General features: G+C 51.5%; 9 protein-coding genes across 9 annotated transcripts; 2 read left to right on the top strand and 7 right to left on the bottom strand.

The window, feature by feature from the left end:
- Positions 1-32: 32 nt before the first annotated feature.
- Positions 33-3,463, bottom strand: QC764_213410 (uncharacterized protein). Its single transcript, XM_062945048.1, has 3 exons — positions 3,102-3,463; positions 1,299-3,020; positions 33-1,244 (listed from the first exon to the last, which is right to left on the bottom strand). Exons 2-3 carry the CDS (start codon positions 1,984-1,986, stop codon positions 391-393), a joined length of 1,542 nt encoding a protein of 513 aa, XP_062803937.1. The 5' UTR covers positions 1,987-3,020; positions 3,102-3,463; the 3' UTR covers positions 33-390.
- A 345-nt stretch (positions 3,464-3,808) lies between these two features.
- Positions 3,809-4,399, bottom strand: QC764_213400 (uncharacterized protein; the record flags this gene model as incomplete). Its single annotated transcript, XM_062945047.1, has 1 exon — positions 3,809-4,399. One exon carries the CDS (start codon positions 4,397-4,399, stop codon positions 3,809-3,811), a length of 591 nt encoding a protein of 196 aa, XP_062803936.1.
- Positions 4,400-5,079: 680 nt separating this feature from the next.
- QC764_0045290 (uncharacterized protein) lies at positions 5,080-5,493 on the bottom strand (the record flags this gene model as incomplete). Its single annotated transcript, XM_062940325.1, has 3 exons — positions 5,080-5,149; positions 5,185-5,257; positions 5,400-5,493. 3 exons carry the CDS (start codon positions 5,491-5,493, stop codon positions 5,080-5,082), a joined length of 237 nt encoding a protein of 78 aa, XP_062803935.1.
- A 284-nt stretch (positions 5,494-5,777) lies between these two features.
- Positions 5,778-7,853, bottom strand: QC764_213390 (uncharacterized protein). The gene is made up of 2 exons (XM_062945046.1): positions 6,842-7,853; positions 5,778-6,788 (listed from the first exon to the last, which is right to left on the bottom strand). The coding sequence occupies exons 1-2, from the start codon at positions 7,130-7,132 to the stop codon at positions 6,024-6,026; spliced, it is 1,056 nt and encodes a 351-aa protein (XP_062803934.1). The 5' UTR covers positions 7,133-7,853; the 3' UTR covers positions 5,778-6,023.
- A 6-nt stretch (positions 7,854-7,859) lies between these two features.
- Positions 7,860-10,977, top strand: QC764_213380 (uncharacterized protein). Its single transcript, XM_062945045.1, has 2 exons — positions 7,860-8,578; positions 8,639-10,977. The coding sequence occupies exons 1-2, from the start codon at positions 8,476-8,478 to the stop codon at positions 10,711-10,713; spliced, it is 2,178 nt and encodes a 725-aa protein (XP_062803933.1). The 5' UTR covers positions 7,860-8,475; the 3' UTR covers positions 10,714-10,977.
- A 554-nt stretch (positions 10,978-11,531) lies between these two features.
- Positions 11,532-12,254, bottom strand: QC764_213370 (uncharacterized protein; the record flags this gene model as incomplete). Its single annotated transcript, XM_062945044.1, has 1 exon — positions 11,532-12,254. The coding sequence occupies one exon, from the start codon at positions 12,252-12,254 to the stop codon at positions 11,532-11,534; it is 723 nt and encodes a 240-aa protein (XP_062803932.1).
- Positions 12,255-13,666: 1,412 nt separating this feature from the next.
- Positions 13,667-15,367, bottom strand: QC764_213360 (uncharacterized protein). The gene is made up of 2 exons (XM_062945043.1): positions 14,740-15,367; positions 13,667-14,685 (listed from the first exon to the last, which is right to left on the bottom strand). The coding sequence occupies exons 1-2, from the start codon at positions 14,941-14,943 to the stop codon at positions 13,855-13,857; spliced, it is 1,035 nt and encodes a 344-aa protein (XP_062803931.1). The 5' UTR covers positions 14,944-15,367; the 3' UTR covers positions 13,667-13,854.
- A 5,742-nt stretch (positions 15,368-21,109) lies between these two features.
- QC764_213350 (uncharacterized protein) lies at positions 21,110-23,139 on the top strand. Its single transcript, XM_062945042.1, has 2 exons — positions 21,110-21,804; positions 21,870-23,139. Exons 1-2 carry the CDS (start codon positions 21,705-21,707, stop codon positions 22,493-22,495), a joined length of 726 nt encoding a protein of 241 aa, XP_062803930.1. The 5' UTR covers positions 21,110-21,704; the 3' UTR covers positions 22,496-23,139.
- tmk2 (mitogen activated protein kinase 2) lies at positions 23,103-26,676 on the bottom strand. The gene is made up of 5 exons (XM_062945041.1): positions 25,433-26,676; positions 25,224-25,356; positions 25,075-25,141; positions 24,687-25,001; positions 23,103-24,624 (listed from the first exon to the last, which is right to left on the bottom strand). The coding sequence occupies exons 1-5, from the start codon at positions 25,543-25,545 to the stop codon at positions 24,011-24,013; spliced, it is 1,242 nt and encodes a 413-aa protein (XP_062803929.1). The 5' UTR covers positions 25,546-26,676; the 3' UTR covers positions 23,103-24,010.
- Positions 26,677-26,751: the final 75 nt, after the last annotated feature.

Genomic DNA, 26,751 nt, shown 5'->3' with positions numbered 1-26,751 from the left:
CCACGAAGGCAGTGGAACAGAATGAGTTGACGGTTCGAACGAGGGTACAGTAGCGCACAGAGGAAACATGTCTCATTCCCTTTTTACTCTCTGTTTCTCCGTTGGACATTGGGAAACCCTTGCCGAGTCAGGTTCATCCAATGCATCTGAATTACTACTCGGAGAACTATTGAAAATAATTGCATCAAGAAACTATTAATAAGCCAGCAGCATCTTTCCGCAGATCAAAACTTTGTACTGCGAGCAAGAATGATAGGTTCCAGGCTCATTGAATATCACCATGTATATCCACTTATCACATCCGCTCCCCACGAACTCCATGCGCCGCCATGCCATACCACCTCTATCTTTATCTTTCAATATTTCTCCTGGAGCTTGTTCCCTCAGGTATCAAGGTAGCTCCGTGACATGATGCTTAGTAGGAAGCTCATTCCTGTCATTGGTATGCGGCAGCTCAGACGCAAGATTCGGACTCTCAAGTTCTCTCGGTGGAGGTGTAAGCGGCTTGTCCTTGACTTCAGCGTCCCACTTGTCTGCACTGAGTCCGCTACTGGTGCGTGCGACACCAGCTGTTGGAGAGGAGGCGCCTTGACTTCCCGTCTCAGACATGGGCGGAACCGTAGCAGCTGTGTTGTCGGCAGCTGTTGTGGCCTCCTCGTCAGGGGGCGTGGACTTCTTCTTTCGAAGAATCCAAAAAGCTGCTGCTGCTGCGCCGATGAGAAGGACACCAACACTAACCCCGACACCAATACCTGCCTTCGCTCCCGTTGTAAGACCAGCATCACCCGCACCAGCACCTTCATCAGCGATGATCGTCGTGTTGGCACTCTCCACACGGGCGGCTCGGTCCCAATTTCCATCACGATACTTTGTTTCGATTATACGGCCTCCACTGACATAGTACAGTCGAATGCTGCTGCTTTCGATGTGACTCGCAATGGTGAAGTCGGAATTTGGTTCGTCAGCCAAAGGCCAGACGTCGGTGTTCTGAGACGCCTGAGCGCGAAAACCACCTTCAACCGAGGCCGAGACGAACGCCGCAATCCAGTGGACCGCGCGATCGGTTCCAATGTAGAAAATGTGACGGGTCGTGTCAGTGTCAATAGCAATGCCGATTGCTTTTGGGTTGCCATCCCACGCCTCAAGCTCAAATGAAGGGGTTGCGGAGGTATCGTATGGAAATGAAGTCCGGTTAGAGGCGCTGGAATTGTTGAATCCTCCTTTGAGTGGTGTTGGAAACGTATCTACGGGCCCTGTTAGAACTTCTCTCAGTATAGTTTGGCAAAGGAAAAAATTACCGATGAAGTAGGTGTTGTCCACGTTGAGACGGGCTGTTTCCATGTTTCGAGCGTCTCTCGGGGTCACGACTGTGACGTTACGAACACCCGAAAATTGCGAATGGATCTCCATACTTGACCGATTTGTGTTGCCCGATACCGGACTTCCATAAGACCAGCCGTCCGTTGACTTGAATTGCAATGACTGGAGCGCCTTCGATCTGTCATAGTAGAATACCCTATAACCCTCTTGCTCCCCCAGTAAAGTGACGGAGATTCCTGAATCCGTGTGGGGGCTTGGGGTCCCTCGTCTGTCCGAGATGACATTGCTCTCTTGCTGGTCGTACAATCCGGTTCTGTTGTCACACTTGTAGACAGCGTTGACAATGTCATCGTTGTTGTTTTGGTAGAATACCGAGGCCCACGTCGACCCGATTTTATCATACCAGCCAGTAGCCGCCAGTGATGTTCCCTTTTTGGGGGCGTAAGTGGTCCTGAGAGCGATTGGTGGATCTTGTGGATAGATGGGAGTGCCGTTGCTGTTACAGAAGGAATAGGTGAGGAGGCCGGTTGAAGCATTCTGAAGAACAAGCGAGGGCCCGAGGTCAGTCCACCAAGCTGCCATGGAACCGCAGAGCGATGGTGTGGGCAGAGAAAAAAGGAGCACCCAGTGGCTGAGATGCCATCGTGCCTCTGCCGATTTGGTCATGCTAGAAATGTAAATGGAAGGTGTGCTGGCACCTCCCGCGACCTCCCCGAGATGCAATCCTGGATAGTCGTGGTGCTGAGAAGGCTGTCTGAGTGACTGAAGAAAAGTAGTTTGAAGAGCCGGGTGAAGGGGGGAGGAGGTGTAAGAGGAGCTCACCCAAGTGAGACACAGCCAATGTTGTCTTGGGTATTTGCTGTGTGTTGAAGGGCCATGCTTCAAATGCCTGTCCCAGTTCGCTCCCGATCCACCCACCTCCGCGGCAGCTAAGAGTATCGAGCTTGGCAAAGCCGAGTCATTGCTACGATTACTGTCCAACCCTGTCGTAGTGCCGGAACGGTGAAGGTTACCGACCAACTGGGAGTCTGGACTTGACGATGTTCAACAGCAAGGGCGGTGACACCTAAACAGGCTAGGTCAGATGTTGTCACTGGCGTCCAGCTGCATTTGACATCGCCCCCACCATATGGTGGTAATGGTTCTCTTGGAGCAGCAGATGAGTAGCATTGAATAGGATTTCATGTCTGACGTGCGTCAAGCTGGCAGCAGGATCGTCGGGTTGACAGCGTCTCATTGGCTTTTTGGACATGCCGACAAAGCATCAGCGGGCAGGACGACCAGAAGGGTACTTCCGCGATATTCGTGTCTCGGTCTCGCTCGACTTCGGTGGAAAAGCGAGGGGAAGGAATTCACAATTTCGATGGTCATTCTGTTGTGCCCACGAGCATTATTGATTCGAACTGCAAGCCCTCTTTCGAGCTGCAGGACATGGGATCGCTGGCGAACCACACGACAGTGACGAGCGGCTCGCATCACAGCATCTGCAAAGAGGCACGCTAACACCGACGCCACTTCGCTTGAAAGTCCCAGCTCCAAATCCTCCACCTGGGCGTGAAGCACTCACAAACACTGAGAAATTCTGTCACTGTAAGCTGAATAAGCCCTTGTCAGTAGTGTGTCTCATCACATCAAATAGTGCATATTCGCCACAGTGCCCTTCCGCCTGGGTCAGAAAGCTTATCTTGATTTTGCCGAGCCTATTTCAACGTTGGTCTTGTTTAGTAATCGGCCGAGAATCGTGAAAAAATCGAGGGGATGAGTAGATTTAGAAGACCTACGTATTATTCAGCATTGCTGTCTCGGTTTCGTCACTGTGTGGAAAAACATGAGTATTGGGAAATCTTCATGACCAAAAGGTCAGCTTCAAAGTCGGATGCATCGCAACCCTAAAAAGCAAAGAATGCAACCCCACGTTGAGGAAGATGGTGGGAAGATCATGATCGTCGAGGCGGCGATCATAGCATGGAGCTTTGAGCCTGGCTTTCGTCGGCTCATGAAAGAACTATTGCCTGGATGGGCTGCTTCCCTTTGAGCTCGTCAGGTGTTTCGTGCGTAAATTCGTACAGGTTTGAAGGTCGATTCTTTTCGGGAGGGGCGGAATGAACTCTCCAAACTCGGCCAATATTTCCATGCAGCTGGGGTCCAACCAGTGGGAACTGCCCAGCAAGAGCAAGTAGGACAGATGGGGGTTGTCGCTTCCAAAGTGATGACATGCCCGCCACAGAGCAAGTGCCGGCCTGTCTTGCCGGTCATGCTTTCCATTTCCCAGTTCGTTATCAATCATCACAAGGAAACACGTGCGGAGAATTGTTATCGATAAAACCTGACCAGTGACTATTTGTCTATGAAAAACTAAAAAGGAAAGTATGCTTTAAAAGTACCGTAATGATATCACATGTTAAGGAAAGTCCAGAAATCGATCAAATAATCTCATAAACCACCCTTCACTCCAGCCCCTTGAAGAAAGAAAGTGAACTGAATCCCTTTAGGCGTACAGGATCCTCAACCCAGCACCAGGGCCCTGAGGGTAAGAAAGTCCAGTGTTATCCCCAACAGCCACCAACTCGAGCCTCTCCACAGAGCCAGGAGCCTTGCAAGGACCCTTCTGAGTCAAAGAAGTGCTGTACTTGGCCGCCCAGGTAGCCGCGCCAGTAGCCGGAACGTTGAGGCGACCAAGGTTGGCGTCACGCTTGTTGGACTTGTCACCGGCGTTGCAGGTGTTCTCGCCCCAAGAGGTGAAGACGTCGACTTGGATGCCGTTGGTGTTGGAGATCCAGCTGGGCTGAGCGTGGTAGAAGTCGAGCCAGCACTGCTTGCCGGCCGACGCGGCGGGGTAGGTGAAGGTGAAGAGGGTGGTCTGGCCATACTCCTGACCGTTCCAGACGTTGCGGGCGATATAGCCGTAGGAAGTAGGGGCAGAGCAGTAGTTGTCCCAGGCGTCAGCGAGAGCGTGGCCGATGACGGTGGTGGGAGCAATCTCGGCTGGTGCCTGGCGGACAGAGATTTCATCAGCGGGAGCGGCCGAGGTGAGGGCCAAAGAAGTGAGAAAGGCGACGATGGTAGTCTTGGAGAACATATTGAATTTGTGTAATTGGTTGAGTTGGGATATGGATATGAGGAATGGTGGTTGTTGTTGTGGTTGTTAAACTGATTGTGAGTGTGAAGATTGTTTGAGTGATGATGAGACGGATGAGAATGATGACTGACCAGGGCGAGGTTATATACACATCGACCTCCTGTTCCATCCTCACCTACACCGAGAGATCGTGACACTCATCCCAGCTCATGACCATAACATCATCGTCACACTGCCTCTCCACGGCCTCCATCCTCAAGACAAAGGTGCGGGCTAAGAATAGACACCGAGTAAACCTGCTCTCGGCGAAGCAATAGACGTACCTCAGCCCACTGAGTGTTCGCCTTCAAGTTCCCTTCTGGGCCTCCCGAGTCCATCTCGGTGTAGTTCGCCAGTCACGGAATACACCGCCATGTTCAACCTCTACACACGTAGAGCACAACATTTACGGCACGTTCCTACGTATCGATCCTATGAAAAATGCATATCCTCCATCACGAGCCTTGGCCCGCTTGGACCGTACAGAAAGTTGCAAACCTGAAGTCTCGTGGTGGTGACATGTCTTTCATTTCGAATTCCGACTTACCGCTGTTTCCTTCTGTAAAGTCGGTCGGCATAGTGGTATCGAAAGGGTAATAGGTCGGGCACTGGATCATGAGTTCGGGAGGTATGTATGAGGTTCATCGCTTGCCGGAATACGAGATCTTGCACGTGTTCCAGTGCAGGTATATGACGATGCCCAATCCAGTGCTGTGGTTCATTAATGCCAAGCAACAATATCATACCTTACCCTCGCTTCACCCTCAGCCGCAGAGCTGCAGTGGTGTTCTATTGTCTTGGGGTTGGTTCGTACGAGTCCTGGTGAGGTCGTTAGAAAGCGAAATCTTGAATTCGCATCTGAGGTTCTGGACTGGAGTGAATGGAACCTGTTCGCTTTCTGGTTTCTTGCACCCACCAGATGTGGCGTGTTAGTCAGGCTGTCGGGGAAGGGGCTGGTGACCTGCACCGCCCAGCTCCCAAGCTCCCCAGTGGACGGACTTTACTTTCCCATTGGAAGATCTCGGTACATGATTCGGAGTGGCTGGAAACGGCATTAGCAGAGTGCGAACAAGCCCATAACACAATCCACTCACGAGCTTCGCAGCAAGCAGGTTACGGGCAGAGGATTTATCCGCTTGCTTACCCTCAACAAGCCCTGTTCGTAGGGCTGAGGTCGATCTTAGGTAAAATGCATCAAGATTGTGGCAGCGGAAAAGGCGTGATTGGTTTGAAGCCCGTACTATCCATTCGTATCTTCTTAAAGCCTCGTACTGGTTCACACACACTTCAAACCAAAGACGGTTTACTAAAGCCACAAGACGCAGTTGTAGGTAAGACATGAGCGGATAAAATTGGTCCCATTGCTACGGTATCGATCCAGCGTATCCCGAGTACTCAGAAGTCCGATAACGGCTGCGGCTGAAGCGAAGGATCACGCCATGGCTAACATCACCGCTCTGAGAAATATGATGATTATCCCAGTATAATATCCAACCATGTCTAAGAATGACTTCCATGCAGTTCTACCGCCAGTTTAATGCTCACTGGACTCTCACGGCTTCCCTGGGTCCGGCCCAGATTGGGGCTACCGCACTCTCGCAACGATGACTGAATTGACCACCTGATTATAGGGATGTACTACCACACAGGGCTCAAGCCTCTTCAGCAGTGTCTCAGTTGCAAGGTCGACCTCTGGGTATAAGCATGACCTCAAACCCCAACTGCTGCGGACAACCAGTAGCGCCCCTCTCCTCATCCGACTGATCACTTCCAGCATGATCTTCTCCTTGTCTGTCTGCGTAACTCCCACCAACGCAGCCATGTACACGACGTCAAACTCGCTGAGATCTCGTGACGCCGAAGCCGAGGTTGCTTCAGCACAGATGAATTCCATTCCATTCCCCCTCTCTCCCAGAGCAAGGCTCAACTTGAGAGACGCAGAGATAGCCGCTTCATCGTAGTCGACGTTGAGGACAATTGGCTCCTGATTCGCTGCGTTGTCTGTGGCGGTGGTGTTGTTGGTGGTTGGCTGCGTCAAGCTTCTCACTGCCACATCATTCTTGAGAGCCTGCAAAAGGCATAGCGACGTGAGAGGGAGCGGGCCGGAGCCGATGAAGGCAACTTGTCGCGGTGCCTTTTTTGTCGCCGAGAGGATGGAGCAGACTTCTAGTCGGGTCAAATCCTCATAGTTCTCATAGTATGGAAAACTTTCGAGGCGCTCGACGACTTCTTGCTGGGTCTGGCCTTCCAGAATGTATTCGGCCCAGTGAAGCTCAAGACATGATTCTGACTGGGCACAGATCTGTCTAAGAGACGGTAACACAGCCTGGACGCTCACATTTTGTAAAACCTTGGTTTTGTCAGCTCGTGTCTTCCACGTTTTCCGTGATGAGTTCGACACACCTTGTCTACAATATCTTGGTCGTGGATCTCGCTGCAGATGGCGACAAGGTTACCCAAGAGCTTATTGATGGTTGGCGCTGGACGAAGGTGTGGAAGCTTGAGTAGCTCGGTGTGGGTGTTGACGATACTCCGGACGAGCCACTGAACCTTTTCCTCCCTGGCATCTGCCTTCTGGCTCTGAAGGATGTCGGCTTTCTCCACAATAGTTAAAGAATCCTGGGACGAACGAGAACATGCGTCGACCTTTTTTGTGGGGCTACCAATGCGCAGCCAGGAGGCAAGAAGAGGCATGGTGACGGGTGACACCGGATGACGGAGCGTGCGGCTGTGAGTGTTGAGATGTGTGTTCGGGATAATAGATTCCGTGAGGGTTTGTCACTCAAGATATGGCGGCAAGAGTGTTGCTGCTGCTTGATATAGGCACTCAAGAAGAGATACAAGTGTGGTGACTATTGTGGTGGCAGTTGCTCAGAGATGGTCTCGGTGGCAGTGTGACCGATGATCTCAACAACATGGAAATTGCTGCTCTTTGAGAAGGGTGGAATTGCACGCAAGCAGCAAACCTCCCAAAGTAAACAGCAGCATCACGCTCTATATCTGCTGCAGCCTCTGCACCTGCAGATCAGCCCGCAGGGTGCCCACATAGGACCGGACGAGACGCATGTTTGTTAGACAAGCGGTGTTCCATTCCCCTTGATGAGCGCTATTTTTTTTTTGGAGGCCGTCAGTCAATTTGGGAAGGAGATGAAGCCCTCCGCAGAGGATCCAACCAGCCGTTTTGATCATCTTTTAATGCTGAAGCCGCAGAATATGGCCATCAAGGTGCACAATGAGGTGTCTGATTCCAGCCGTCAAGGTTCTTGGCTGTCTGGACAAATTTTATCCGAAGCCGCATGTTTCACTCGGTCGTGGCCCAATGTCACCTCTCTTCTCTGTGTCTGCTGCGGTATCGGCTCCATTCTTTCCATTGGTAAGTCCTAACGGAGCCGTTGTTGCTTGCTCTGCCGGAAGGTACGGGGTTGAGCATTTAATATTTGGGGCAAGAGCAATCCACAGGCAAGGGGGCACAGACGTTGAGAAAAAGGAAAGGGCCAGGCACGGGAACACAGGGGAAGGAGACAGGGGTGTGGCCAGGGTCGCAAGGGGTCTAAATTTGCTTATCAGATCATCGCAGATTATCAGATGGAGCCTATCAAGGTTCTCACTCTCTAGATCAATCTCCGCCTCCGGCTCAATCAGCTCGTGAGTCTCACTCCCGTCATGCCGTGCCAATATCGACGTCTCAGTACTGCTGCGTGCACCCATGACGCAGCCGATGCAAGCTAGGTATTGTGTGCCCTGTTCCACTGCTTCCGCGGCATTGGATGTCTTGGAATCTTCTTTAGGTCCGGGTCCAGCGGTGAGCAACCCTCGTTTGGTGGTCTGGTCATGGCATCCTTTTTTGCAACAAAATATCCAGCCTGTCCGATTGTCGCCTTGCTCTTGCCAAGTTGCCTTCTTTTCCCTCAGCTCTCGCCCTTTTTCTGCTCCTGATTCCAACACACTCACCTCCGTCCCCAACACCTTCCCACTCTTGCTCTTTCTCTGTTCTCTGACTCACCAAACGATCCACTGTTCAACATCGTGGCATCAACATGGCAGTAGGAACATTCCCTGGTGAAAGGGCCAGTCTGGGCCATAAACTAACCAGCAGCATCTCATCGGTTACATCTACCTTTACACAACAACCTCTGAGCAGTAAGAAACACCCAGCCCTTCTTCCTGTCTGCCAAGTGAGCATTGCTAAGATCTTTGCAGGGCCAGCCAATCTCTATCGGCCCTTGTTTGGCGAGGTTATTCCCCTCTGCGAGTTGTATTCCATCGCCAACGTGGTGGTTTTCCCATCCTCTTCACAATCTTCAGCTCTGCAAAACCCATCCCAACCCTATTCTCAACACAACGGAATCGAAAGCACCGGGTTCAGAAGCACTCCGCCAAGCCCATTCATTGAGGCTCTACAAACCATCGGTCTCGGCTCTCCCAGTTGGTCTGCTTCAGCCATATCTGTTTTTACCATTGTTCTTCCTACTACCAACGGCTACGTGACCCGATCCGACTTCCTCCAACTTCGCCTCCAGGATTTCCCATACAAGATATTACGGACTCATGAGCCTTTGCGGCCACTACAGAAATATTCTGCCACTTGTCCCGCCCCAGGCCCGGTTACCTCAGAACATGATCTTGCCACGTTGGTTGAGTCGGCTGCCGGAGTTGTTCAATGGGAGGATTTGCCAACCTCTATCTCATTCGTCGACTTGGAAATTTACAGGACAGGGCTGACCGAGGAGCTGCGTGATCGTCTTCACAATGCACCATGGCTCTCCAGCACACCAATTTCCCGGCAACGGGTGGCGCTCATTCGCGGTAGACCAAACATCACGGCAGGAGGCCCAGTCTATCGTGTCGCCAAAGCATTAGGTCTTGCCTTGGTTATCGTTGACGAAGAGGGCCATTGGCTTCAAGCAGACACAGAAGAAAACAAGATGCATCGGGAAGCCTTCCTTGTCACTGACATGACAGAGGATGCAGGAGTGGTTGACCGCATCATCCAGTCCATTGTCAGCTACCCTCTTCCCATCCATGGTGTCTTTACGCTGTCGGACAACTTTTTTGTGGCAGTAGCTCAGGTCGCAGAGGCATTGGGACTCCCCACCAGTCCCGTGGCCGCCTTTGAGACATCTGTGGACAAATATCGATCACGGCTTCTACAGAACGTTCCTGGTCAGACTGCCAGAGTTCACAATGTGAGAGAGCTGGAGTCTTTGCTAGCAAGTGGAGGTAACCAGCAGGCCGAGTTCATCCCCAGATTTCCCCTTATCGTCAAACCCACCAAAGGGTGGTCCTCGGAATGCGTGTCAAAAGTCAACAACCTCGCCGATCTTGCCACTGCAGTTCAAAAGGCTACTTCTCGACATGGCAGTGCGGCCGTCATTGAGCCCTTCTTTGATGGTCCAGAAATGGATGTCAACTTTGTGCTTCTCGACGGGGAGATTCTATTTTCCGAAATCGCAGATGAACCACCCTGCGACGCTGACTCGAGCGCTGCTACCGTCCATTCAACCTTTTCGCCAGAGGCCCTCACTCTCCCTTCCGCCCTTCCTGCCCAGGAACAAAACATTGCAAAGTCGACACTCCGAGATATTCTTGTCAATCTAGGATTTTGCACCGGTGTCTTCCATGTCGAGGCGAGAATGGTGAGCTCCACATTCGAGTACCGCAAGCAAGATGGCGTGATCGATCTTGTCCTCAAGCACGCCAAATCTTTGCCCGAGTCGGGAGCCGAGTGCAAGTTGATCGAGATCAATGCCCGCCCGCCTGGATATCGAGTCACTGTTCCAACACGTCATACATACGGCGTGGACTACTTTGCTGCACACATGCTGGCTGCTGCGGGTGATAAGAACAGGTTGCGACTGACCACTAGGCCCTACAGCCATGTGCTTGGTGACAACACCAATGATTCGAAAAGGGGAGCACAGTACTGGTCTCGACTGGTATACATTCCTGCTCCAGCCGCTGGTACTGTGCAATGGCCGTCAAAGCTAGCCCCATGCGAGGAGCTCAAGCGCCGAAGACCGGACCTGGCAGACAAGATTGTTCTGGGCGTTGACTATTGTGTCCCCGGAGACAAGGTTGATCTTTACACAGATGGGGCAAGGACATATGTTGCTCATCTGCTGGTTGTGAACAGAGAGAGCAGGCGAGACGTCATCAGACTGGGAGAGGAAGTCCAGAAGGCCTTTACGATTGACATTGATGGTTCAATCAGCAGCAAGACAGAGATTAGTGATGGGGAAACTGATGTTGACCCCGATGCGGAGGGTTGCGAGTGATGTTTTGTTGTTTTTATCTCTATTTTTTGCTACTTTTGAGGATTAAGAGCGATGGTGTTATGGATCTTGGGCAAAGGTTAGATTAATATGATGTATGTGCGTGCTATCATCAAAGCTTTATTTTTATCTATAAGATAATTAAGCTTGCTTTTTATTCCATCATTTGGTTTTTGGTGATGATTGGACCATGGTTTCATGTACATGAATATCTTAATAAAAACAGGACATAAAACATTGCTGCACACAGTGGTACATGAAACCTCTGCTTTAGACCAAGTTTGTCTTGTGAAGATACGGGCACTTTCTCCGCGCACTTCCCTTCCTGTCAGTGCAAATGGCGGACGGCGTTAGGTGCTGTATCTTGCGTCTAGACACATACATATACGATTTGGCTGAGAAAAGTGAGCCACCCATGAACAGTTCACAAGTCCACGGGATTTATCTTAATGAAGTTGAAAGCGACATTGCAAAGGACAAACATATCATGATCGAGAAACTCGCCATTCTTCATAAGAGAGATACAATTGAAATCCCAGCTCGCAAGAAACTTTAGTTTATGAATCTAGCGAGGGTACTGGACAGGTTGGGTGGGCAGACTCTACATATTTCAATGTCTTTCAGGTTGGCCGCCGCTTGAAATTGAAATTGCGAACCGGTACCACGGCAATTCTTACTCCATGCTATCTATTAGGTAGGACTGTTCCCGATGTAGTCTATTCAGATGCAAGCAACCCCAAGCTCCTCGCTCTCCAACATTATCGCTCGCTCTATCAAAACACCACGATGCATATATCCTATACCCTTTTCAAATTACCCCTTCACAGCTTCTGCTCCCTCAACTGCACAAACAAGGCCTCCGCCCTCGCCAGCTCATTCCTCCCCTCCTCATCCCCATACACCACCCCCTCGCAAAAGTGCTTCCTTCCCTCGATCTTGGTCATCCTAGCAACAACCAACACAATCGCCGGCTTCTCCTTCGTCCCTGTTCTCACAGGCCTCTTAAACGCAGTGTTCAGATACCCCGTCAAAAGCGGCATCTTGCTCCCCATCGCCCCGCTGTCCTTGTTGACCGCAAAAATCTGCCCCATCACCTCATCCAAAAGCGTCATGACAATCCCCCCATGGCAAATACCCTCCCACCCATTCACCTTCGGTCCCAAGGCAATAAGCGACTTGATCTCATTAACATAATCCGTAGGTTTGGGAGGGGGAGAGTAAAAAGTGATGTAGGCCGGGATGGCGTCCGGCGAGTTTAGCGTCTGCGAGATGAGCGCGTCCTCCTCGCACCCAGACGGGCGGATGATGCGGGAGACGGACTGGGAGATGATGAGGTTGGGGGTGGAGCCGAGGAGGGAGGAGCACCAGGGTATTGAGTTGAAGAAGGCGATGTGGTGGGCTTCTTGCGCCTTGTTGGCCGGGGAGTCGAGGACGGAGGAGATGTCCGAGGCGGTTGGGGTGACCATTTCTTCTGATTGTGGGTTTTGTTGTGTACTTTCGGTTGTTGATGGTGGTGGTGATGGTGAGGCTTTGGAGGATGCCATTTTGTCGTGCTGCGATCAGGGATTACGTTTGAAAATTATAGGTAGAGGCCACCGGGATGTACGTATCAAGAATGAATGAGTCGTGATGGCAAAAATATGTGAGTGAGTGGCTGAAATACTAGAGAATTGCAGTGGGTATTGCGATATCAACCATATCGATTGTTCGGATTGACTAGAAACGAGATGTGGAATCGGGAACCCACTCCCGTTGGAGAATGTGAAGGCGATGCCGGAGGTTTGCCGAGGCATCTTGTCTCGGCGCCATGACCGCATAATTGCATGTCGGGTCTGCATTCCAGCGACGACTTCTTGCTGTTGACAAAATTGAGAAACCCATATCAAAGCTGTGGAAATAGCTTTGAAAGTGTTGGTAAAACGAGTCAGGTTTTGTACATTTTAAATGTGGACTTTCAGTGTTGCTCTGGCCCCATGTGTTACCCCTTACTCGTCTGCGAGTCAACCACCTGAGCCCTGAGGCCCCTAAACGCGTAGACATAATAGTCCTAACCCTCACTACATTGAACCCACAAGTATGAGAGATAGTCTCGACATATCCGAAGAACATCAGATTAGGCACTCACTTCATCACATCAGATGTTTATTGCCGTGTATATCTAGGCGCACGAAATTCATGTGTGGTCTGAAAGTCCACAGTGTGCCGTTGTACCCGATATGTGAGACTGCATATAATAACACTGTCCAGCAATGATAAGAGAGCCGCGATCCCCTACTTTCCCATCAAGACACCAGGCTTTTTGCTTTTGGAAACATAATATCGATGTCCAAAAACTCATCTAGTTCGAAATGATCAAGGTGAGTTGCTAATCGTGGGCCGTTTGGGCCCCAGCACTCACCACCCTACCCCCACATCAGCTAACACCATATGGCTCTTTCTCTCCATTCTCGCCCATGTTTCAGCCCTACCAGCCATTGCCTCACCACTTGGTCATCAAATCCTAGTGACCACAGGCGACATAAACACAACAACCTGGAGCTGCAGTGCTCATACGTATAACTCTTCGGATGTCTCCCGCGCCATTGCCTTGGGATGCGCTCTGCTCCATGACCCTAGCTATGTCGGTACGTGGTTTTCGGGCTGTCTCGAATCTCTTCTTTTGACTATAGTACATGCAATTTTTTTTTTAGCTCAACCGCGTGTATACAGGCTACTATCCCCACCAGTTCAAGAACCTCGAGGCCTTCGACTTTGTCACAGAGCCTCCCTATTTCGAGTATCCCATCATGCCAGGTGACATATACACCTCTGGTCCTCCAGGGCCCGACCGCGTGATTTTCGATGACGATGGCGTGGTCGAGGGCTTGATCACCCACAGTGGTGCGAGCAAAGATGGATTTATGGCTTGCAAAGAAAAGACGATGTCAGCGTAACAATGTCAACATTGTTAGCTGAACCCCTGCCATAGAATAATGATGTATTTTAGCATCTCTTGCCACAGACATCAGCCGCTGCGAGCACCTGCTAGCGCGCTGTCTCTCAAATCTAAACAATACCATCTCTGAACTCCCTACACAAAAATGGGTATCATGTCTCTTCCGCCTTCTAAGCATCCAAATACCACCCTTCCTAAATCTTTTACCCTTAACCAATAGGGAAGTTGCCAATAGCGCCATCCTCGCCACCATCAAACAAAAGATTCGTGCCGTCCAACGCCCCAAAGTGATTAGCATAATCCAGACCCTTTCTCCGCTCAGCCTCAACCTTCTTCCAGTCCCACTCGCCCTCAGCATCGATCTCTCCCAAGTCAACCAGGTCTCCGCAGTCATCCTCACCACCTCTCCAGCCACTTGGTCTCTCGGGCAACAAGCCACCAGCCTGGATCATGATCGAAGGGTGAATGGTGAAGCGCCCTAGCTTGAACACGTACTTGCTGATGGCGGTGGCGTGAATGTACTTGCTCCAATCCGGCTCCTCCACGGCCGACCCATCCTCGGCCTTTTGGATCTTGCTGCGTGTCGGACCCTTCCACCTGCCGTCCCAGCTGGTAGGCTTGACCTTGCCCTTGACAACAAAGTGTGTCACAATGTAAAGCCACTTGCGATCCCAGCTCACGATTCTGCTCCACATCTCGTAACCTTGCATGGGGCCAATCTCGCGGCGGAAAGAGCAAAAGACGGCTCCCAGGCCTATGCCAAAGCTCCCCTTAATCACCTTGCCATCCTTGTCAAGAACCAGCTTGTTCTTCTCGTTGTCGCCAATGATTGGCATGGATGGACCCAGCAGATGAGTGACCAGGTGGGAGCGCGAAACGTCGACATCGGCAAAGTAGGTCGAGTTGGACTTGTGGAAGTTGTAGTCGGTTTCAAGGAGAGAGGTACGAGAGGAGGTAACGCTGTAGTGGAAGAGGGCGCGCTGAGGAAGAGTCTTTGGGCGGCGCGCGAAGTGGAAAATGAAGGAATGGAAGATCCGAACCTAGCGGCGCAAATGTCAGCTTGGTGTCACCAGGTAATATCACGAGATACATACCGTCCACCCAAGGGGCAAGCTCTTCCAGTTGAGACCCAAAAACAGCAGAAGTAGGATCCGACTTGTCCGACCAGGTCCCGTGAGAAACTCGGTCAAGATCGCCCTCCAGTCGAGGTAAGTTGCGCGGTGACCAGCATAGACCAATCCCGCTGTGGCGGCCGGGATGAAGACGGGGAAAAAGAGAGAGAGCGTTCCGACAGCCATTTCGGTTTCTCCGTCACAAAATCACGCCTTCATATGTTCCGTAGAAATTCCGTTCTTGGGGAATAGCGAAGAGAGCCGATATCGCAGCGCGCCGGCAAGAATGAAGACCAAGGCGATCGCCCAGACGAAGATGTATCGTCCGAAGCAGAAAAGAGTGTTGCTGCACTTGGAGGCAGCAAAAAAGACTGACTGGACTACGTCGACTGCCATTGCGGCCCACGGCAGGGCCGGGCAAGGGCTTTATATCATTGAACGGGGACTTTTTTTGTTGTCGTTTTCGTACAGGGGTTCGAGGCCGAAAATACCGGAAAGGAGGTAGGGTCTTCCTGGCGACCGTTCAGTGACGTGTGGAGGTGTGGATTTTGATCGGATTGGGCTGCCTGATCTGTTCGTCGAGTGCGTGTCGCGTCCGAACGCTTGGGGCCGAAGGTGAGTTGATCGATAAGATATTCTCTGCAGCTGATAAGACAAACGTGGGGCTGCTTTTCAGGGCATTGGCCAATCAGGAAGTCAGCATCAACCGAGGTTCGGTTTTTACACCATCCTTGCTACGGGCGTCGGACAGTTATTTGGCCCATTTCCGTTGGATTTCACCAAAAGTTCTAGAATTTCTGTTCATTTTCCATTGCGTTAACTAACAAGTTGTTGAGACAACTTGCATAATTTTCATTGTTCTTCGTGGCAAGGTGGGTTTACTTGAGTGTTGTTGGGGCAGAGGGGTTCGGGTTAATGGAGCTCTGGTTGCCGTGTAAGTCTCACTGGTGGGTCGCTGACCGTTCACTATAAACAACCCCTGAGTGCCCCTGAATGGCTTCGAGCATTGAGTGACTACTAAGTGGTGTTGGGTAATGGCTACTGCCTTACAATCCTAGACTCAAACCCTCTTGACGCATGGCCTGAAGCCTCTAACTTAAGTAAGCTTTTCGCTGTGGTAATCTGTTCAGACGGATCACAGGGCAACGCCCCCGCGGGTGCCTCACCTGCCTGCACATAGCTCACCACTCCTCCATAGTCAGCCTAGGGAATACAAGAGACATTTCAAGTCCGGGATTCTCAACTCTCCCCGCCAAGCTTTGGGCATGGGGGTGCAGCTGGTCACGAAGAATAGCGATGTGTACCTGGGGGGCGACATGCAGAACACCATGTGAACAACCACGGGATTCGGCGCAACAACTTCAACGTAAACACATGCAAGTCTTGCTGTAAACAAGAGATTCAACTACTTGTGGTGTTCGTCCACCTAAAATTCTCTCACTGTTGCTAGCGAAATACCTTCGGAGTTCTCTCTCGTGCTGCATCGGGTTACGAGAACAGCAGGCACATGACATGAAGCCAAGATACACCACGCAAGGTCAGAGCATCTTGATAAGAGGCTCTCAATCTTTTGAGATAGACAAATGATGTTCGAGTAAATAACAGCCCTATCAACCGGCCTCGACTTTGCCGCGTGCCGCATGTCGCGAACTGCATCTCACATGAGTAAAAGTCGGCCAACAAAGAACCTCCCCAGGTACCGATATCCTATGAGGGAGCATACATATTGCAGGCCGTGATCATCTGTATGCCTGGCAGAGGGACCAAGCATGACGATCTTTCCCCAGAAGTTGATAGCCTTTCTCATCCACCCAGAACATGGTTTAAGGATCAAATCTGTAGGACCTCCGCGCTCATCAGCACACGCCAACGCACCATACACCAGCTAGCCCATCCGGAAGTCCATGTGAATGCTGCTGTTGGGGTGCCTAGCCACACGATCGACCATCCTTGCCTTGCTTCTCCAACATGCAGGCGCGTCTAGGCGGCTATCTGTATGGCTGGTTGGTTGTCAAGAACAACAAATCCAGACTTGAGGAGGATGTTGGAGCTATGTTGGACGAGAAGGCTTGCTGCCTTGGATAAAGCTCGTAGCTGGCACAGCCCTGTTTATAGCGGCCACCAGAATGGACGACTGAGTATTCCCGCAATGTTAAAGAGGTCTTATCTGAGAGCTGCCTGCCCGTTGAGGGGGGGCTACTAGATGTTAACTCCCTCCTTCGAACGCTTTCACTCTTATGGAACCAGCTGAGAGAATTAGTCTCATCCAGAACTTGCTGCCACCCTCCATCCCACAGCGGCGATGAAAAATCTTCAAAGAGGTGTCTCCCTCGCAGCCACCCACACCCACATCTACCAGATCCCATGAACGCTAAATACTTCCATTGCAAAGCACGAGACATGATGTACTGTGCCTCCTCACAGGCAACAACGGCAAACACATGCTGGGCTATCAATAAGGATGCCTGAACATCCGCCGTCCACCCACCGTTTCCCCCATGCCCCCGGCTTCAAGTATCACAAGTATCTGGTACAACCGCTACTTGATCCTTCCCTCAAGCCTCAGGCGCGTCTTGTGCTACGAACGGCAGGATCAATGACCCCAAGAACTACCTATCAAGCTACCCGCATCCAGCTGTAAGGGCTACTGCTTGTTTCGGCTCCGTAGTCGTGGGATCAGTGTCTGGCTATTGCGATTCACACGGCCACTTCTACAGAGATCAAGAGACAGTGAAGAGCATGGTTTTCTTCTGTTCTGCACTGCCTCCAAGGCAAAGAGTCTGGAATATAGGTAGGGCAAGCAGCATATCAGCGACGTGGCCACCAATAGCTCCTATTATCAGTAGGTAGGCAAACTGCATCGGGCCCAACACCCACCAAACCAAAAGTTCACCCAGTGCCATCCAGGATGCAGGAACTCAATGTCATGTGAGCATCAACACCGGGCTCATGGTGAGTAACACAGGATACAGGCCCCAATGGGGAGAGCTCCTCACAGCATATCTGCATAGAACCTTCAATATCGACAGGGAGATAAAGAAAGGAAAATGGCGGGCCGGCGCGACGGTCGGCTAATCCTCTCCTCAGAAGCACGATAGACGAGGCACCGCGCCAACAGACCAATTAAGAGTCTCCTCTGCCGCTGTAATACATGTTGGCTATCGATTCCTCAACGTTAGCAACTTGCGAAGCAGTGAGGTGTAAAGTGTCACCAAGAAAAAAGAAACTGGTCACCCTCACCGCCGGATGCGAAGGATCTGTAGCTGCAAAGAAACATTGTCACATGCAGGAAGCGATACCTGGAGCAACTTGGACGCCTACGATGGGAGGGCAGAAGAAGCAGAGATGCCCAGTTTTCCCCATCAAGAATTCGATATCGCGGTTCTGTGGCAAAGCTCCCCGTTTTGGCGAGGGGTTGGTGCCAACAGAAATCGGACGACTACTACGCGCTTCTAAGCGCCCGCAATGCAGCCAATATCTCCGCCATTGGTCAGACTTGCGCCACTAGCGAAAGTTGTGTAATCCTGCAATGCTTGGAATATTGACTGATCGCATTCGCATCTGCACTGCGGTAGTATTTGTAAATGTTTTTCGATTGGAAGCGATATAAGTAAGTTCATCTGCGTGTGTTGTGGTGGTGTGGCGATTAGTCAGTCGGCTGGCATCTGGTTGCACCACTTTGTAGGAAGCCTACAAGGAGAGTGACGGCGAGCATCTGAGCGGTGCCTGTATGTGCTGGATCCTCGCAACCAGCTAGCGAATAGGAGAATTGCTGGTCGAAGTCCGAGAGGACGGCCATGGCCACATGCAGACATCCAAGAGGCGAGTGAGAAGCCTGTTCTGGAAAGCCGCACCGTGGGGTTGCGGCACAGTACTGTATTCTCTTCCTCTCTGAAGAATTGAGACGAGAGGTCAGTGCACTTGTAACCGAGAACTGGTTATTCATCAATGTCAGTGCGGCCTCTCGGTGAAGGGTTGGAAATTACTCGGGCTTTCCTGCGATGGATGAAGAAGCATGTTGAGCTAAGGAGCAGGTGGTAGGCACATCGCAGAGAGCTGTTTCAGAGAACTCGTGTTTGCAGGCGAACCAACAATGATGTCTTCTGGATGTTGAACTGCGCCCCAGCTCGAAGTTCTAGACGCAGCGGGGGGTTATCAAGAGTGATCCGTCGGCGACTTTACCCCTTGATGTCAGTGCGTAAACAATCAGGAGATTGAAACAAGAAACTTTACTCAGACTTGAAACGAAACAAAATCGCTCACGTGCAGAAGGAAACATCTCTGCAGACATGCAAAACATTACCGACAGAGTCTGTGTAATAAGAGGGTGTTGAGGATCCGAGGTTGGATATGGCGAGAATTGACTTTGAGAGTTGTGGCTTCAAAACGCGAGAGATACAACCCCCGGTGAGTTGGAGAGAGGCACAAAGACAGAACTTTGTATCGATAGCATTGCTTCTGGCCATGGACTCTTTTCCACGGTGCCGAGAGTCTCTGCTGCGTGCGATAGTACTCCTGAATTTAGAATTGACAATCATATATTTGCGGCTGATGATAAAGCTGTCGAGCCTTGTGCGGTTTTGTGGTGTCCGTATGGACATCCTGTGCCACTGTTGCAGTTCCCCTAGCTGCAGACGCAGGGTCCCAGTTGGTCGGAGAAAGGGGTTGCTTGCTTCTCAAGGTGGTCGCCCTGCGCCGCCCCTCACGAAGAAACTCACGCCGCAACCACCCCACGGCTCCGGGGGATTTTGACAACCAGATTGTTGAGCTCTGCCGATGGTCTAGCTACTTGCAGGCTGTTGGTGAGCCCCAAAGCCGTGTGTGTGTATACGATTAGTTATTCAGTGGTCAGCCATGAGAGGGTGCGTCAGACGACATCCTCTGAGATGCATTTCGGTGCGTGAGATCAGATTTGAGCATGTCCGTTCCGGCTTCCGTCCTAAAATTGGGATTAGTTTCTTGGTTTTCTGAATGAGATCTCAAGAGCAGAACCCGAAGCCCAAGAAAACCACGACGAAGACCAGTCACAGATCGGATCGGCGGAAGAATACTCGTGGAATTCAGAAGATGCAAACCTGGTCGAGGCTGTTGTTCCGCAAGCGGGGCGTGGGGCCGTGCCATCGTGCAGCTGCAAGTCTGCGGGGTGCGTTGCCGAAGGGGAAGATCATATCTTTGAGACAGTGACACAGAATATGCCTCCCCAGTGTGCTGGTCAAAATGTTTCAGAAACCGGCGAGTGTCTTGGGCTCTGATGCAGCACGAAGACGAAAACAGAAATCTGGAAGTGAGGGGTGACATGAGATGGTTTCTTTGGTGATTATCTGAACAAGCTCAAAGCTAACTCCCCCTGTCAGCAGCACGGACCACATCCCCAGTACACAGATCAGTTCTGTCTCCCCAACGCAAGTGACCAACTCCTCCTGCCTCCCCAAGGCACACCTCATTCATGAATATCAAGAGAGCTTTCTCTGGCTACCCATAAGCTCAGGGTTAGGGTGAGCCTTTCTTTGGTTGTAGGATGTCGTGTTGGATGATGATCGATCCAGGCAGGTGGCAGGGTTACAGCGGGAAGACGATTCGACCATGCCATACAAGGTTAAACCACGTCGTTGCCAAGAGCCAAGCCAACGAGTTAGCCGCGCAGCTTTCGATGGTCGGGTCGCTTGTGCAATCCCGCAGTCACACTCTCACTCCCACTTCTTCGCTCGTCAGGCATCATGGACTTATGTATGTTTCGGTAGCCACGTCCACGAAAAAGATATGGATTGGCCATAATCATCAAGCCTTCCGGTCGGGAGAGAATGATTCTCCCGGGTGGTATCAATGGCGCAGCTGTCATCAGGTTTTTGCTTGAACCTCCGTTGACATTTTAGAGGCTTGCTGCCGCCTGGCATGTCCCCAGACCACTCATTTCACCTGCAACGGGCGTCCAAACCAGCTTCTGCTGAATGAGGCCCGTTGTCAAGGCCAAGCGCCTGTACCATAACAGTCTGGCGGGAGATGGAAATTGCCCCGCCTTCTTTATCAGAGTCTGTTAATCAATACAAGGTACTCGGGCGGTTGAAGAGTCTGGGGAAGCTTAGGAAGTCAAAGCGGCAATAATGGCAGGCCGAATGGACAAACATCCAAGCCGCGAGTTACCTTACCTATGTAGTAGGCCTTTCTCCGTAGGTTGCAGTATTGATCTCAAAGAGGACGACACCATTTCGTGCGCGACTGACCCCTGTCGAGGTTGGTACCTTAATAAACGGTGGGACGCCGCCTGCCGCCGCACAAGCTTCCACACCCTTGCCAACGGGGCACTCGTTCCTACCTTCCCAGCCGACTGAGGTACCAAAGATGGCGCCCGGTACGTACCTCCGTGCCGCCTGTACTTTCCCGCATCCCTGTCCTACACTGCACGCTCTTTCCCTTCTGTTTCTCTCTTGTCCTAGGCAGGTGGGTGACTTTCCTACATGGGACTTGCCGTACAAGCGATGGATGGATGGGGGATGGAGGGGAGGAGGCAGGAGTTCCCCCATGAGGTGAGGTAGGTACAAAACACAAACCAGCCCTGCAAAAACTCTCTGACCTCTTTTTCTCTTTATCCCACGCCTTCCTCCTGCTTGACTGCTACCCTGGCTCTCTACCAACCTCACCTTCCCTGCCTCGACCGTGCCTTCCGGGTCAGCACAGCATCCAAAGTCCCCCTTCGACTCAGCACCGAACAGCTTTGTGGAGGAGTTTCCGATATTCGAACACCCAGCCAGAGGAAAAGATAAAAGAGCTTCGTATCCCGCCTCTTCGACAACACCACAATCATCATCTCTTTCCCATCTCCTTTTCTGTTTCTTTTCCCGGTCCGGTTCAATTGTCTAATACGTTTCTATCTTACTGGACTCGATTCATTTCAACGATATATTCTGCTCCGGAAGCATCAAAGCCCTAGTTTCATATCCACAGACAAAATGGTGTCAGTCAAGTCGATACTTCTTGCCGCGATGGCCACAGTAGTATATGCTGCCCCATGCCAACCGACATTTGTGCCAACTCTTCCCAAGACTGGAGGTAAGTACCACAGAACCTGGATCGAAATGACAGAGAACGGGATCCGGGAGGCTAACTAGAAACAGGTGCCCGAGAACTCCCCTCACCACCACCGAGCTTCACCCTCAAGAAGATTGCCGTCGGCCATGGTATCCAAAATTACACATGCGTTGACACCACCTCTGCCCCTAAGGCCGATGGTGCCGTTGCTATTCTCTACGACGTGACAAAGTACGCCCCAGGAACGCCAAAGACCGGCATTGCCAAAGCACTCTGGGATAGGATCCCCTCTGCGCTTCTCCTCAAGCCTCTGACTCTCAACAAGCTCGCGGGAACCAAGTATGGTGCTCATGCCACAGCGCCATTCCCCAAGGAGGAGGACCTGAAGCTGCTCGGTTTTCCCATCGCTGAGTATCTTGGCCATCACTACTTCGACATCAGCAGCACCCCGATGTTCGACCTCAACCGGGTCGGGCTCAAGGCCAGTGTGACAAAGTTGGATAATGTGGATGCCCCTGCCAACGCTGACAAGGGCCCTCTCAAGACTGGAGCCGTGGCCTGGCTCCAGCTTGGAGATAGCGGGAAGGGCCTCTCGAGTGGGATCACCCAGGTTTACCGTGTCATCACAGCCGGTGGCGTGGGGCAAAAGTGCGATGTTGCTGGTGTCGGTGTGCACAGCGTTCCTTACACCACCTTTTACTGGTTTTTCTAAGTTGTTTCTCGATAATTCCGTGTGTCGAATGAAATTGGAAATCTTGGAAGGATCTGAACCGCCCAAATTTGGATCTTGGTGGCGGGGGGAGAAGGAGCGTAGGTTAGACGGGATGGATGGAAGCCGAGTGAGCTTCCATCCTTTGCCGTGTTTTCTCCCGGTTTGGGTGTGTTGGTTGGTTCTCTCCCCAACGACCATACCTCAACCCGTGCCGCTCTCCCAAAAATACCTATCTAACCAGTCCTACCACACCACCATACATACACACTCACAAAACAACACAAACACAAACTAACAACGCCATGACGATACATATACCTCATCTCATCTCACATACACCACTACCACCAACACCACCACCACACTTTGCAAGTTCTCATTCACTCATTTAATACTTTGCATATTGCACATTTTTCAACAATATTTCCGGGCGGTTGGTTTTTTCTTTCTCATGGGTATACCCTTTGCAAAATGGATGGTTTTGGTTCCTCTTTTTTCTTTAATGAAGTATTCGGTGGGCGGACAGGCGATGACTGAAGGGGAGGATGGTTAGGGTACTATATATAGAGATGGAAAAGACCTTGCTGTTCAAGGCAAAAGGCAAGGTCAAATATTTAATTCAGGCTCTTTGGGGATTTTACTACCATGACTTGGTGCTTCTGTGATTTGATGTTTACGTGTTGACGTGTTACTGAAATGGATGGGAGTCGTGACAATGTGCTACCTCGCACAAATCTGGTTTGGTTTGCTTGTAGACGGTCCAGATGTTAGACGATGACGACTGCTTCATCCCAACACCATTGTTCAGGTTCCCAATGGCCACACAAGACTTTTGTCTCGAGGCAGGGCACACATTCTCATCAGTCAACCCTCGTTAGTGCTTTATTAAACCCTCTTCATTTTAAAATGAGAAACTATAACTCCAGCTCGCTCGCTGGTCTTGTCTTGTTCTGTAGCTATTCAAGAACCCTCCCCCCCCTCTTCCGTCTTCCATCCAACATACGGCGATCAAAACAGAAAGATAACTAAAACAAAGAATCCGCGCTATCACATGAATCGCTTAGCTTGTCGAGATAAACATGTCCGCTTCCTTGGACAGAGTTATCGAATAGAGCCACCACGGTAGCTCACCTTCTCATACCGAGTATAAGATCTGACTGCTGCTTCCAAATGATGACACCCTTGCGCTTTTCTGCACCCACATTTGATCATGAGAGCTTCAACAGCCTTGCGATGCTGCTTATAGGCCCTCCACTTCTCCTTTTCCCACGCCCTCTCTCGCACCAAGTGGTCAGGGAAAGGGAGCTCTGCCTTGTGCTTAGCAGGGGCCTGTATCCTCGTTCCATCATAATGAAAGGTCGGCATGTCTTTCGACTCCAGTGTCCTTTCATGTATGTCCGTTACCATATCAGTCGGATGCAGTACCACAAACGGGTCACCATCATTGGCAAGATCAAAGGGCGGTATAACCACCCAATCCTCGCCCTCGGTGCTTAAAACATCAGAGACAGCCTCCTATCTGCCTCCGAGCTCAGCCTCGAGACCCTGCATTTGGTTACCGTACTCCATCGGTCTTGGGTCCTCGGCCGTCCACTGCTGGCCGGGTCCACCTGCAGGAATGGGGACGTTTGATGGCGCCTGTTGGATGTTACCGGCAGAGCCCGCCTGGCCAGGGACAGTGCGGACTTGGGCTCTGAAGTTGACAACCTCGCTGAGGATCATCTTGCGCATTTCATTGACATCATCGATGACCTCAAAGTCAAAGTTGAAAGTGGTTGGGCAGTCGGGCTCGTCACTAGCGTCGTGCCAGATGGCAAGATAGGGGTGTTCGAGGGCCTCCTCGACACTGATGCGGCGAGAGGGGTCGAAAGCAAGCATACGGTCCAAGAGGTCGAGAGCGTCCGGGTTGGCATTAGGGAAGAGCGAAGGGAATGACTTCTTGGCCATGAAAGGAAGATTCCGCACGTATTCCTGGGCCCTAGGGGAACCGATGCGAGACAAGGTTTCCTCATTAGGGGTACCAAGAATGTGGAGAATTTGGTTCAGCTGGTCGACGTAATCGCGACCCTTGAAAAAGGGGCGACCGCCAAGAAGCTCAGCGAGAATGCAACCGACAGACCATACGTCAACTATGAGAAGCCGTGACGTCAGCTCACCGTTGTACAGACATAGGACAAGGGGGCAAACCTACTAGCTTTGGTGTAATTCTGGAAGCTCAACATGATTTCGGGCGCGCGGTACCATCTCGTCGCGACATACTCAGTCATGTACCCGGCATTTTCCTCGGGATCAACCGAGAAGCCACGCGCCAGACCGAAATCGCAAATCTTCAGTTCGCAGTCGGCGTTGACAAGCAAGTTTCCTGGCTTGAGATCGCGATGGAGAACGTTGGCTGAGTGAATATATTTCAGACCGCAGAGGATTTGGTAAATGAAAGACTGGAAATGGGCGTCGGTAAGAGGCTGGCCGGAACGAATGATGGCAGCAAGATCGCACTCCATCAACTCTGCGGGTCATAAACTGTGTCAGCGCATCGTCTCGAGACAAAGGGGACAGACAATAGTGTGGTGGCCACATACCCTCATAAAGATATGTCTCGTTGAAGCTGTCTGGTCTGGGAATATCCATATCATACAAGCAGGTGATCTGTGTCATCAAAAGGAGGATGTATCAGTCTTCTAGCGTTCTGCGTGGAGTGTGTGTGGACTTGTGCGTATGCTGGGCTTACATTTCGGTGACCCCTGAAGTGCTGCAGGAGCTTGATCTCGCGCAGGGCGCGCTTGGCCAAAATCTTCTTGCTGAACACATTGGTGACCTTCTTGATGGCAACACCCTCGTTGGTCTGGTTGTTCACCGCGGCACTAGAATGGGAGAGGACAGCAATGGTCAGTTTGGCTGTTGGGCGTAGAAAATGAGGGGCAATATGAATGGCCATACCAGACAATGCCGTATGCGCCCTGACCAAGCTCCTTGGTCACGGTGTATCTTTCATCGACGATGAAGTCTTGGTTGAACACCTTGAACACCTTACGGCCCTGGAGATCGCCCATGATGGATATTTATGCCTGAACGGTCTGGGGAGATGCTGGCGGGAAAGGCGATGGAGCTCAACGATGCGAGGAGGGACCCAAAAAAAAGGAGGGGCAGGTAAGCAGCTATCGATAGGCACGGACAAAGCCAGTCAGGCAACACACAGAAGAGGGGAGGCCGAGTGTGGGACGGGATGGGAAGGAAACAGTGGGAGAGCAAGTTTCGAGCTGAGGAACGACAGTTTGCGACGGAAAGGGGCCGAACCGGGGAGGTCAGGTAGGTAGCGGGGCAGAGGGATCCAAGGGACCAAGAGTGGAGGAGGGGGTAGAAGGGTAGAAGGAGGAGGCAGCCCAGAAACGTCTGGCTTCGAAACCCGATGTGAGTCTGGTATTTAAGGCGTCCGCAACCGTCCTTTGATGGAGAAAGGAGAAATGCAAGGCAACGCCGCAGCGAACAAGATGGAGGGGCTGAGATGCGACCCTGGCTTGCAAGCTCGGCTGCCGGTTGGCGTGACAAATGACAAGGGATGCTTGGTGAAGAGCACAAAAATGGGGCCAGCGGGGTTCTGGGGCTTCGAATCCCCACAATCACCCGTCGGCGGCCGCTGCTTTCCAGACACTGACACACTGGGCATGTCACTCTCCAGCCAAAGGGCTGTGGAGAGATACATACTTTGAGCAGCCCCTGTCAGGAAGTCCAGGCGCTAATCAAGCTGACTTGCAGTGTGCTTCAGTACGCGCGCGCGAGAAACCTCGCCTCTCGCATGAATCCAAGCAGAAGAAGTTCTCATCCAAAATAGGTCTGTTTGTCAGATCGAAGTGGGTAGAGGGAGATGAAGAAATGGGGTTTCAAAAGCCGCCTGAAGCGCTCAAGGTTGCCTGCTTCTTGTTCGTCGACATTATGAAATGACGGTGGTGTCTAGGGTTCTACGCAACTGGTCCAAACCGACAGCTCCAAGCCTTGTTGGTTTGCTCGTATTGTCGGTCCTCGCCGAATAGCAGTGCTCAGACTCGTCCGGCCGAGAGGGGTACGGCGTACTATCTGTTGGGAAGATCACCGCCTCTTTCAACCCGACCGAGCTGCGTCAACGACGCTGCTGCTGCTGAGCTTGATCTCTTCACAGTGGACAACTACCGAGGTAGTATGCTTCCTATTTGAATCCTTCCAACGTTTCTCAGGGGTCAGTCTCATCCAGAACCACTCTGCCGGGCGGCCTGCCGGTCGTG

The sequence above is a fragment of the Podospora pseudoanserina genome, chromosome 2 (assembly GCF_035222485.1).
Source record: "Podospora pseudoanserina strain CBS 124.78 chromosome 2, whole genome shotgun sequence".
NCBI classification, from domain to species: Eukaryota; Fungi; Ascomycota; class Sordariomycetes; order Sordariales; family Podosporaceae; genus Podospora; species Podospora pseudoanserina.
The sequence above is the reverse complement of the archived record's forward strand: the minus strand, read 5'-3'. Positions and strand labels throughout refer to the sequence as shown.